This window comes from Dufourea novaeangliae, unplaced genomic scaffold, assembly GCF_001272555.1.
Source record: "Dufourea novaeangliae isolate 0120121106 unplaced genomic scaffold, ASM127255v1 scaffold7, whole genome shotgun sequence".
In the NCBI taxonomy this organism is placed as follows: Eukaryota; Metazoa; Arthropoda; class Insecta; order Hymenoptera; family Halictidae; genus Dufourea; species Dufourea novaeangliae.
In genome coordinates, this window is record NW_015373896.1 from 1,442,378 (window position 1) to 1,455,113 (window position 12,736).

General features: G+C 45.0%; 4 protein-coding genes across 4 annotated transcripts; 3 read left to right on the forward strand and 1 right to left on the reverse strand.

The window, feature by feature from the left end:
* The first annotated feature begins 209 nt into the window (after window positions 1-209).
* Window positions 210-5,773, forward strand: LOC107192718 (tRNA-dihydrouridine(16/17) synthase [NAD(P)(+)]-like). Its single transcript, XM_015582042.1, has 9 exons — window positions 210-391; window positions 3,626-3,907; window positions 3,984-4,143; window positions 4,226-4,421; window positions 4,504-4,752; window positions 4,881-5,026; window positions 5,112-5,212; window positions 5,293-5,451; window positions 5,550-5,773. Exons 2-9 carry the CDS (start codon window positions 3,626-3,628, stop codon window positions 5,706-5,708), a joined length of 1,452 nt encoding a protein of 483 aa, XP_015437528.1. The 5' UTR covers window positions 210-391; the 3' UTR covers window positions 5,709-5,773.
* On the forward strand, window positions 1,458-3,410 carry LOC107191591. The gene has a single exon (XM_015580656.1). It carries the CDS (start codon window positions 1,458-1,460, stop codon window positions 3,408-3,410), a length of 1,953 nt encoding a protein of 650 aa, XP_015436142.1.
* A 207-nt stretch (window positions 5,774-5,980) lies between the features above and the next one.
* LOC107192116 (protoheme IX farnesyltransferase, mitochondrial) lies at window positions 5,981-8,035 on the reverse strand. Its single transcript, XM_015581315.1, has 7 exons — window positions 8,015-8,035; window positions 7,786-7,911; window positions 7,428-7,704; window positions 7,133-7,328; window positions 6,888-7,063; window positions 6,476-6,793; window positions 5,981-6,376 (listed from the first exon to the last, which is right to left on the reverse strand). Exons 2-7 carry the CDS (start codon window positions 7,864-7,866, stop codon window positions 6,081-6,083), a joined length of 1,344 nt encoding a protein of 447 aa, XP_015436801.1. The 5' UTR covers window positions 7,867-7,911; window positions 8,015-8,035; the 3' UTR covers window positions 5,981-6,080.
* Window positions 8,036-8,838: 803 nt separating this feature from the next.
* LOC107193376 (ubiquinone biosynthesis protein COQ4 homolog, mitochondrial-like) lies at window positions 8,839-12,157 on the forward strand. The gene is made up of 4 exons (XM_015582812.1): window positions 8,839-9,545; window positions 10,758-11,105; window positions 11,396-11,619; window positions 11,960-12,157. Exons 1-4 carry the CDS (start codon window positions 9,285-9,287, stop codon window positions 12,138-12,140), a joined length of 1,014 nt encoding a protein of 337 aa, XP_015438298.1. The 5' UTR covers window positions 8,839-9,284; the 3' UTR covers window positions 12,141-12,157.
* The last annotated feature ends 579 nt before the right edge of the window (window positions 12,158-12,736 follow it).

Sequence of the window (12,736 nt, forward strand, 5' to 3'; positions counted from 1 at the left end):
AAACAGTTTCAATGACAGCATCATCAGAAGCAGCAACATCGAAATTTCCTAAATAAAGTAGCGTTATCGATAGTCGATAACTAATACTCGAATCGCACAAATGTCTCCTGAAATTGTCGATGTATCTATCGATCTTTCGTCATCGATTGTTTCTTCGAGAACAGTTACGACCATACTCGTTTCATTCAGTGATTGTCAGTGATGTAAAACTGACGTGAATTGGTGCAGGTTACATGAAGAAAAACACGGTTATTCTTGTATATCTCATATAAAACACAAACGCTTCTAAATCAACGCATGAAACCAAGTATATTTCGTGGTGGTTTCGCCGATAGCAGAACAGCATCACGTAAAAACGCAGATAACCTATACGTTGGATCACGGAAGTAAGGTTAGTCAATGACCGTGTTCGTAAAGTAGCAGATTTTAAGGATTTAGCGATTAAATATACCACGTGTGTGACGATATTTGTCACCTATTGATAAAATAACCACGCACAAAATATTTGAAACATGTTTGAAAACTTTAAGACGTAAACAAAAAATTTAATAAAAACAAATCATTTGAATAAACTTGAACGATCGTTCATGTGACGAAAGAGACCCATCATCTCTATTCATGTAAAATGTAGATAATAAATTAAATGGAAGATTCCAAAATCCTTCAATCCGTTTCATCTTATTAGCACGCAAAATATCCTCGCGATTCGTAATTCTATTCGAAGATCAACAGGTTCTTTGTCGCTCAATCAAAATCTTGGGATTCCGCTTGACACATATCGAAAAAAAAGCGTAAATCGTTGATTCGAACCGTGGTTTTTATTCAACATTTTTCAACACGTTCGAAAATGCAAAGTCCCCATTACATATTCAAAAGTGTGACACGCATGAATAATAAGAAAGGTGGTGCAGGGGGATACGAATTAGATCCATAAAAGTGGAAAGAAAGGAACGATTAGAGCGTAGCGTGTGCACGTGAGGAATCGTATTTTAGACAGAATAAATTAATCGGGCACCACTGGCAACGTCATCCGTAGAAAACAAGGATAGATACATATTTTTGAGAACGTTTACGCGACTACGTTGCCATGCGAGTATCGATTCGATGAGCCCCGATTCGTATGTCGCGAGGGCACATTCCGTCAAACGGTTCGTTCGACCGAGTTTCCCCGAGAATTCTCGAGGAGTCGCACGATGTCGCGTCGTTGCAGCCGGACAGTTTTCACGAGCATTTAATCATTCAATCGGCAACAAAGTCACACGTAATCGGAACAAGAGATACAGACACGGAAATATCAGGCGACTGAGCAGGAAACAGGGAAACAGAAGCAAGAAGAGGCGCGAATTCGAAAGAGCAACCTGATACGGAGAAATGGGCGAGAAACAAGGAGACGAAGAGGAAGGAGAACGGAAAAGAAAAGGTGGTTGATCGGAAACGGGGCGTGAAGAACGACGGAAATGCGAAATAAAGTCACCAGAGGTGTCGTATGGAGATGGTGTTCGAACGAAACCGGGTACACGACTCCGGAACGGAGAAAATATAGACGCGTACACGGGCTGCAGTTTCCGTTGCATCCGCAGCAAGTGTTCGGTTGGATTGTGATTCTGGTGATCGCGGTGAACACGTTCGCGGTGCTGACGCCGTTAATCGAGCCGTGCTCGCGTTCGGTTTTCTCGATCGTGATCGCGACGATATTCTTGACGCATTGCTGCTCTCATCTGACGGTGCTGCTGTTGGACCCGGCAGATCCTCGTGTCAGATCCCAGCCGGCGAATAAAGTGCTGCCGGAATTCGACCGAACGAAGCACAGCCGTGTGATCGAGAACGGTCGGTGTCATCTTTGCAACATAACCACCGACAGCAAACGCACCAAGCACTGTTCGATATGCAACAAATGCGTCGCTCGGTTCGATCATCATTGCAAATGGCTGAACAACTGTATCGGGGCTAGAAATTACAAGGCCTTTCTCGTTTGCCTGATCTCTGGGATTTGTGGCAGCCTGTTGGTTGCCGGCTTATGCGTCGCCGAATTGTTGTTCGCGTTGCTTCCGAATCGGACGTCGAACGGGAACACGAGCATGGAAAATACCACCGCAACTACCGATTCGTTGCCACGGGCCGTTTTTTCGATCGCTCCTGTATCCGACACAGGCTCTATCATCCTGATCTCAGCGATCGGATTTCTCTCGGCGATCGCGGCAATTCTTTTGATTCATCTGTGCTTTTTCCACGGTTACATAGCTTGCCTCGGTGTGACCACCTACGAGTACGTGCGGAATAAACGCGAAAGGAATATGACCACGGCAGCTGTCGCAGCGGCCACCGCTGTCACCGCCACTGCCACCACCGGCAATATAATCGCGAATGTCATCGAGAACGCAGCCAAAACCAGCGGACTCGTGTTGAGCAGACGGGACGACGCAGGCACGCATTCACCTTGCCCTAACACCAACAGAAACATAGCCGCCTTGATCGAAACGGAATCGAGTCGAGACGCGATCGAAACACGTATCATCCGTCCACGGAACGACCAACGTAAGAACTTTCGACTTTGTTTCTCCTATGAGATCGAGTCAACGTCGAACGAAACTTCGATCGAATTCTCGTCCCAGGTTCCATCCAGCGCGAAACGCAACCAGTCCACGATCGTGTTCCGTGACTCGATCGATCTCGTCGGCTCGTCCACACCGTCACCGGTCTCCTGTTGCTTCGCCGCGGCCAATTCATTGACGACACGTTGCCGTTCGACGAGCAAGACCAACGCGTCGAAGAAACGACAGAGCAACGACTCCCTCGAAGCCGTCCACGTCTCGACGAACAGTTGCGAGGCGGTGCAGAGAATCGGAAAATTCTTGAGAACGTACCTCAGGAGAAACGGCCGTAGACGAACGGTCAGCGCGGATACACTTCGCGGGACCAAAACCAAGCAACCGTTAGCATCTACCAGCGATTCTACTCGTCGATCGGAAATCACCGTTGATCCCATAGAGCCAACGATGCCCTTCGGTGTCGATGCTGCAGGCTCCGAGCCTGTCCCACAACCGTCCGTCAAACTTCCGCCGTTATGTTCACCCAGTGGACATCAGCAGGTTCCAAGTCCGCCAAGGAAACTGAACGGTTCCTCAACGTCCAGGAGAACCGTGAACCAAGGACACGCTCGTACCCGTCGTACCTGTACCTTTCGAAAGAAACTTAGACTGAAGATGAACTCGCGTGTAGCCCAGTCCATACAGCTGTCGCCTATCCTTGAGTCGGATATGTCGAAACCAGCGTCGCCGCGATCCCCGCGTTCGCCAGTTTCAATTCGATCGCCCTGTTCCCCCTGTTCCGTCCAATCACCGCGTTTCACCCGCTCTCCGTCCCCTTTGTTCGATTCTCGATTTGTTCCGACGTCGCCGCCGAAAATTTGAGTCTCGACCTAGCTTCCGATTATCATTTTCTCACGACCATTCGGTACAGGAACTTTTTTCGAATCTTCTGCACGTTCGCGCGATTTAACGAAGACAGGAGGCGTTTTCATCGGAAACCACGCGCCGTTTGACGCGCGGAAGTGCGTGAAGAAGAAGGTTATGTCGCGTCTGTCTTCCTTGTGTTTGTACATTCACGACTAATTTCCCCTTTGTAGATGACGTCGTCGTCAGTTACAGCGGAATCGATCTTAACCGATCGAGTCGGCGGTTCTACGTTGCGAGCCGAGAACGTATGGGAAACCGTGCTGGGCTCACCGCGATACGTGGTCGCGCCTATGGTCGACGCTAGCGAATTGGCCTGGCGATTACTCAGCCGACGGCACGGTGCTCATCTTTGTTACACGCCGATGCTTCACTCTTCGGTATTCTGTAGAAACCCGAAATATCGGCAAGAAGCACTCGCCAGTACCGCTGAGGATCGACCATTGATAGTTCAGGTACCTAATTCCGATACATTTCGATTCTTATTTCGCAAACAAGATTATTTAATTTTCTGGTTCGTTTTTATTATAGTTTTGCGGCAACGACCCGAACACGTTACTAGAGGCGGCGCTTCTAGCCGAGCCGTACTGCGACGCTGTAGATATAAATATAGGTTGTCCACAAGCTATCGCGAAACGCGGTCGCTACGGTGCCTTTCTGCAAGACGACTGGGATTTGCTTCGACGAATCGGTTCGTACGGCCAGTCCACGTCCTCGAGGACCGTATATTTCTTTCTTGTCATTCCACGAAACACCTTAGCCTTCTGTTTCAGTGAGCACTCTGAGCAAGGGACTCCGGGTACCTGTGACTTGCAAGTTGCGCGTATTCCCGGAGATCGAGAAAACCGTGGAATACGCTCGCATGCTCGAGAATGCAGGGGCACGATTGCTTACCGTGCACGGACGTACTCGAGAGCAGAAAGGCCCATTGACCGGTCTAGCGTCTTGGGATCATATCAAAGCAGTCAGGTACCATTAATCTCATTATAATCGTTAAAACTAACGTTCTGCCCCCGTTCATGCGTTTCTTTTTACTGGTTTTAAACATCAGGGAAGCCGTCGCGATTCCCGTATTCGCAAATGGTAATATACAATGCCTACAAGACATCGAAAGATGCATAGAAGAAACTGGGGTTCGAGGTGTGATGTTGGCCGAGGGCAATCTTTACAACCCATACATATTCGAGGCGTGTTATCCGGCCAGCTGGGAGCCGGCACTCGAATATTTGGATCTTGTGGAACGGTATCCAGCTCCGTCCTCTTACATTCGTGGTCATCTCTTCAAATTGTTTCATCATACGTACGTACAGCTTCCGTCAACCTAACCTATAGCGGCTTTTAAAGTCTCCATTTTTGCCGTAAACGTTTTCGTGAATTGTCGTTTCTCGTTTGAATCGTGTGTTCGGCGTTCTTTTAACTGGAGAGTAGACTTTCTTTACCAGAGAATAAAGAAGAAAGGGAAAATCTGGCCCGAAATTCTACCATGGAATCGTTTAGAAGCGTTGTCTACGCTCTAAGAGATCGGTATCTACCATACCATGAAGGACGTCTGGTATGGCGGGACGAAACGAATGGTATACATATATACAAATCGGTTCTCGTTCAATTCCATCCACGTAATTGTTAGTTAATGCAACACTATTTTCGGCTTTGTTGTAGACTGTAACTTGCAATTGCCGCCGTGGCTGTGTCGACCGTACGTGCGCAATTCACCGGAAGGAAAAGAGACGTCTACGCTTGAAACGGAGAGGATTGAAACGGTTCGTTTGACTGATGTTTTCCTATTCGTTCGTTGTGTTGTGCTTATTATATATAACCGAATGTTCATGCAATCTTACAGAAGGACGATACCGCGAAGAGAAAATTTAAAGACGAGGATGGAAATGAAATATCGCGAAAACGTTTGAAGAAGCTCAGACGAATAGCGCGTCGACCCAACAGGCCACCTGTTGTCGTAAAGAGAGGATCCGACTTGTGTCGCGATTGTCCGAATCCAGTGGTTCGTACAACATAATTTTACAGTTTTGTTTTCCGAAATATTTCTGGTTACAGGCAGTAGTTTAACTTCGATCGTTTTGTTTGTGTTTTTCTTCGTAGGGCCTCAAATGCGTTCATAAATCATGTAGACAGTGCTGTCGAAACAAGTGTTTCACGGAAAATCTAGATTGCGTTGGACATAGAAATTTAACCAAAACTAGACGACAGATGGCAATAGAATTCGCCGCAAAACGAAAAACTATCGATGGTATGTTGTGACTTTACGTATAATAAAGAAACCTCGAACAAATACGCACATACGTTTGTGCTCGTGTACAGTGAATACCCGAATAAAATCCATTTAAGTCATATTACTGATCAAGCTGTGCTATTGTATGATCCTTTCATTTTTCATCCCAGCAACGTCTGTCCAAGAGGCGACCACCGAACACTGTTCGGCGAACAGTAGGTCTAGTAGGATGCCGATGACGCGATGAAACGTACATGGTATGATAATCTTATAAATAGAATAAGAGTCTGTGATTTCGCTGTTTGCGTAATTCAACCATCACGGCGAATACCTATTTTTATTTACACATTGTACTATTTTACAAAATATGTTGTCGGTAAACATTTTACGGACTCATTTTTCTATACATCGTTCGTCGGCAGAATATCGCTGCGATTCGTATTATTAGGTTTCTGGATGACATCGGAAAAGTAGTTTGCGCTAGACGTCAAAGGCGTCAGTGCGAAAAACTTCGTCAACAGTACATGAATATCGCTCTGCTTTCCTTCACTGATCAGCGTGTCCTTCGATTCTTCATCGTTAAACCCGTGTTTCTTACTTACCAAGATAAGAATCATAAGCGTGGGTAAATGAATTAACGAAAAGTGGAAGAGTTTCCGTGAACTTCCACTGTCCGAATGCTTATAAAAATTTCGAGCTAAAAAATGGAAGAGCCACATTAGAACATGTCACGCGATCTGTACCTCGTATCTAGAATACAGACTTTATTATAAATTTTGTTCTGTATTCAACATACCGAGATAAAGAAAATACGCGTTGAGCGGTGTCGATCCCACAATGAACCACCAGTTTGTCACGTCTAATAGAGGCGCCAGGTAACAAAGGCCCATTAATATACCAGTATAACGTAATGCTGTTTTACGGCATAGATTTGGATCCGTAACGGCCATCATTCGATAACCAGCACGCGAGTAATCTGGTCTCAAATTCCAGGACAGCGCGTTAAAGTGAGGAAACTGCCATGCATATAACAAACCAGACATAATCCAAGCACCAGGCGACGTTATGTCACCGAGGCAAGCTGCCCAACCCATCAACGGTGGTATGGCTCCCACTGAATAAACATGGTGCAACTTTCATTAAATGTTAATCGGACAATTTGTACCAAGAAACGTTCGCGGATGAAGAGACAATAATAATACACTTACCAATTGAACCAACCCAGGTGTTCAAAATACTAATTCGTTTCATAGGAGTATAAATTAGAGTGTATAGAATCAAATTAGTTGCACCCAATGCAGCGGTTAGACCGTTAACTTCGCTATAGAGCAAAGATAATCCACAGATACCGGACACTGTTGCAAAAATCGCCGCATGCGCTGGCCTGAACAAAATAATGCTACGTAAGTTTTTCATTATGTGTCACTCAAGTGTACATCCCTTTAATACATACGTTAAATGACCCCGAACCAATACTCTGTTTTTCGTTCTGGACATTTGTGCATCAAAAGGAACTTCAAAAAACTGATTGATAGAATTTGCTGTTGCTGAAACTAAACCAGTTCCAACGGAACATGCCATAAATGTATAGGTGTCAAAAGCTCCAGGTGCCAAAATGTATCCCGCCATGGTTGTTACAACTACTAGTGCTGAAATTTTGAGTGATCATTAATTTCATGTATATGCATGTATAAGGTAGAAGACAAAAGTGTTAACAGGATGTTAGAGAAACATACAATTTTACTTACATGTTAATCTTATTTTGGATAACATGAAACAGTGTTTTTGTAGGTTGCTAGAATCCACTTCCATGTACCTCCATTCCTGATCATTGCTTGAATGTACGCCTTTTCGAACTCTTTCAGATTCATATTCGTCGATCAAGGTGTTTTGTCGATCGATGGTAGATGTTATTCGGGGAGAAATTGTTCGAGTTTGTAAACTTTTCGAAACGCATAAGCTCGATTGTCGTTGCAACGAGGGCGATTTTTTCGCGACTGTTGAAAACCTAACCTCTTTCGAATACTGGAACAAATCGCAATATCTTTGACATAAAACTACAATTTGTAAAACATTGAAACACTGTATAGAAAGCGTCATGCGTACCGTTGCAATAGCGAGTTTTAATAACGAGGAGAAAGATGATACATTCCGAGATGTTCTGGTTGAACAAAAAGCATATACCATGTTAACAATATCTTCTATTAAAGTTAATAATTTAGTCCCTCCACCCTGAAAGTAAGAAGAAAGTATTTAGAAGTTCCGTAAGAGTTACAGCGGTATTATCTTTGAACACAATTTTGTCTAACCAAAACGTAAAGACTACTGAACATACATTTAAATTTCTTTAATGCGGAATGTCGAACTTACATCTTGACAAATTTTTGTTCTCCCAAATTACACGTTCAGTGTTACATAATGAAAGAACTGACTGATGCGTGCCTTGCATTGAAGACTGATAAATTCTGTTAAATATCCCAGTCTTCACCGCTTTCGCCGCGATCCCATCGAAACACGCATTATTAATTGGCGACATGTGACAACGATAGACGCACTACCATCGAAAACGCATCGATGTCAACCAGATTATGTAAATATGCACTTTTTCACTCACAAGCAAACGAATAAGAGCTGTGAAATACGAACAAATTGGTCTCTATTCCAATTCTAAAACTTGGGCAGCATTGGACGAATTAAACCGGGAAGGCCTCAATCTTTTCTCTAGTTTCTCTAGTTTTTCTAGTTTCTCTAGCTTAAGAGTGGGTCACTGTTGTATTCCGGGACTCCTGGCCAGGGAAACTTTACGAAAAATAGCTTCTCCATCTATACCACGTTAATCCACGGCATAGACAGGATTTATTACTTTGTTACGGTGCAAAATAGAAATAACTCTCTTATGATGGAAATCGATACAGGAAAATATAGGAATTTGTATTCTTCACAGTTTTTATCGTTAAGCTTGATAACGTTCAATGAGTTTCGATTACAAACATTTGAACTATTATTTGTCTTGTGATTAGAAGAGACTGACGATAATCGTTTCCATTCTTCTCAAGTTGTGTGATTGTGACGTTTTAACGGAAATCGTGGGGGGTAACGTGTCGAACGGATCATTGACGGGAAAGAGAAGACGAATGTGAGAGTAGATGCGCACGCGCGTGCAGTGCATGCGATATACGAATGACCGTGTGATGAAAAAAGCGACGAACGAAGTTTATACTGCTGTATACGTGGTGGAATAGTTGAAAACAGTCGTGTAAGGACGAATTATACGGTGGACAGTACATGATTTGAAATCCCCTGATCGGGGAATCAATGTTAAATATCAGCGTGAACGAGCACAGTGATTGACAATTGTTTTCGTGAATTGTTCGTGCGACAAAAAGCAAGCAAGCAAGCTAAAGGAAGGAAGAAACGAAGAAACGGCCAGACGTCGGGTAGAGAAGAAAGAAAAGAACGATGATAAGGTTATGCCAGAGTATGTTCCATGACACGTGACACAGTTTTATTTGGTAACAAGAATAATCGTGTATTAGGAACCGGGTAACAACGGTGAAGAAAAGGGGATCGAAGTGTCAGATGCGAGTGTATGAGCGAGAATCAGTATGTCGACGACTGAACAGAACGTGATATTCGCGCGGGCCGGTTCCGCCCTGTTTTACGGGTTGTCGTCGTTGATGATCACGGTTGTGAATAAAACGGTGTTGACGTCGTTTGAATTCCCGTCGTTCCAAGCGCTCGGCATAGGACAAATGCTGGCCACGATTGCGTTGCTGCTCGGCGCGAAGAAATTACGCTACGTTGATTTTCCTAACCTAGAAACGGGAACGTTCGGAAAGATCTGGCCGTTGCCGGTGATTTACATCGGTAATATGATATTCGGATTAGGCGGTACCAAACAGCTCAGCCTTCCGATGTTCACGGCCCTAAGACGATTTAGCATTTTGATGACGATGATCGCCGAGTATTATATACTGGGAGCAAAGGCGCGCGTCTCCGTTCAGCTGAGCGTGTACACGATGATTCTCGGTGCTGTGGTGGCGGCCGTGAACGATCTCGCTTTCAATTTGGAAGGTTACCTATTTATCCTGTTAAACGATTTCTTCACCGCCGCGAACGGCGTCTACATGAAGAAGAAGCTGGACTCGAAGGAGCTGGGAAAGTACGGATTGATGTACTATAATTCGTTGTTCATGGTTGTTCCTGCGATTGCAATCGCCTGCTGGATGGGAGACGCGCGCTCTGTTCTGGCGTTTCCCCATTGGAACAACGTTTTCTTCGTTCTGCAATTCGGGCTGTCGTGCGTTATGGGTTTTGTGCTCTCCTATAGCATGCTCCTGTGCACGATGCATAACTCCGCCTTGACCACTACCATAATCGGCTGTCTAAAGAATATATGCGTTACGTATCTCGGAATGATTATCGGCGGTGACTATATATTCACGTGGCTGAACTTTATAGGACTGAATTTAAGCGTGATCGGTAGCCTGGTCTACACGTGGGTGACATTTCGGCGTAAAGAATCATCGGAGTCTAAGTATTCTCTGCTTTCTCAGGATCAATTAGCCAAAGCTCAAACGGTGTAATCTTTTGTGATCGCGCGTACCTTCGTCTTCAGCGTCGGGGATCGCACTTGTTACACAATCTACCCAGAATCTCTCGCGTAGACAGTCGCTTCACTTTTCTCCGTTTCGTTCTCAAGGGAGAAACCCATCCCCGTTGAAGAAGTGATTCCCGTATGCCGAGCAGCGGATCGCAAAATCGCCAACGGTTTGGTTGAATGGAGAAAAGCAGCGCAACGGACATACAAACGTGATACCAAAGCAAAAGCGTCGTTCTTAGAAACGCGGCGTGCCATAAACCTTCCAGACTGCGGTTAAACGCGACGGTCGTGCCTACGAAGCGCAACTTGTAAATACCGAATTATACTTTGTACATTTTTTTTTCTTTTTTTTTTTTTCAGAAACAATTATTTACGTCGAATGTGTCGCATGAGTGTACAGAAACAAGAAAGATTTAATCGAAATAAATTCTATTTATGGAGAAAGATAATGACCGATCGTTATTGTCCTCGGTCGGTTTCAGGCGGCCCGATACGAAGATTTTCCAGCGATGCATCGTTTGCGAAGGATTACGCGAACCATCGCGTCCCTCTCACGCGAATGCAACACGCGATTTTGACGATGGGCGCCGCCGCGGTATCATTCGCCGATCCATTTCGCGGTGACATGATCGCATGCCTGGGAGAAACCACCGGGTCCGACGCCCTCGTTCACTGTCAACGGCGAATGCTCGAGACCGCCGAAGGACGTCGCATCCTCGTCGATCAGCCACGCATTTCAACCAAAACGGTTGATCTTGCCGCGTTGAAATGCTTGCCAGTGGGCACGGTTGGCAGAACCTACCGTGAATTTTTGGACGCGAATGTAAGCTCTGTGGTTTCGTTAACGTACACAACGTGTACACATTATCTTGAATCACACCGTTGATCCGTTTTCCCCGCCTGTATTTACACGCCTCGACCCACTTAATTCCCAATTGTATTTGACCAGACACCGCGTCGTGTGTATACACCACGTGTCGCCTTGTTTACCGACGTTATCGAATCGCGGAAATGTCTCCGCCGGTACGTAAGCACCGGTGGAAATGACCAAGGTGTATACCACCGGTAGAAACGGTTGGCGATTCGTAGATCAAAATGATTACTCTTTTGCAGAATGTCACACCCGATTCTAGACCGTCGGTCAAGTTCATAGAGAATACCGAATTGGCATACGTAATGCAACGGTATCGAGAAACCCACGACATATTTCATGCGGTACTTCTAATGCCGACTACGATGCTTGGGGAAGTGTCCGTGAAATGGATAGAAGCGTTACAATTGCGTTTACCGATGTGTCTCAGCGGAGCGATATTCGGAGCATATCGATTACGTCCAAGGTAAACACGTTAAACGAAACGGAATATATATAATACGCGTGACACTCGATTAACACGTTCAATGCGGACGAATCTTTACAATTCCAATCCCAGTATGACGTAATGAAAAAGTGACTTTATCGTACAACTTTGGGGGAATAACACACGAAATGTTCGTATCGATCTTCTCTGCGAATCGAACTCAACAGTAGTATTGGCGGGAACACGGCTAACGGTTACTCGATACGCGTATCGATCTCTCGCCCCTTAGTAGCGTACATCGCATCGATAGTATCGACCTCGCATTGAACGTGCTAACGACAGACGAGCGTAGCCTGGGCATCTTTTCTCCGGCTTTCAGGCAAAGAAAAATGTACGTCGAACATCATCTCCCGTGGGCCATTAGAACGGGCGTCACCGCGAAATTCTTATTGGGAGCGTACTTCGAGGAACGTTGGGAACAAACGCTCGACGACTTTCATCGGGAAATGAATATTCAGCCGCTGGTACAGATAGACAATTACGTCAGTGAAAGACGATAGACATATGTGCCCCCTATCACCGGATATATCACGGAAGAAACCCATTTCGGATGGTATAACAATGTTTTTATTCGTCGTAACGTTTGGAAATATGAAGAATATAATTTTCGATGAGATACGTGTACGATTTTTGTATTACAAATTTCGATATTAATTCATTAACTTGTAAATAGAAGGGATTGTTCGATAAAGAGGAACGCGAGACACGAACGCGCTACTGCGATACGATCGATTGTAGGTTAGGAGGAGACGGAATCATTCGAATAAGATTTCGAACCCAGAGATCTACTTCGAGTGCTCGATCGTGATCGGAGGAAGCTCGAGTGTGCGTGCGCACACGATTGTCGCGTTTCGATACCACATATCGGTCGGTCAGTTGAACAATGTTCGCGAAATTGATTGTCTCGTTTCGTTTATAGTTATACACGCGAATCATGAGTATGAACTGTCGCTCGATTAGTGGACCAGCGCACGCACACGGTCGCTGAGAAACAAGGAACGCGTGTGCCGTAACGAATATCTAAACTTATCGCGAGCAGAATGCATTCACGGTCGATCGAGAGACAAAAGTTTAAAAACGTAATAGGAAAATTCTT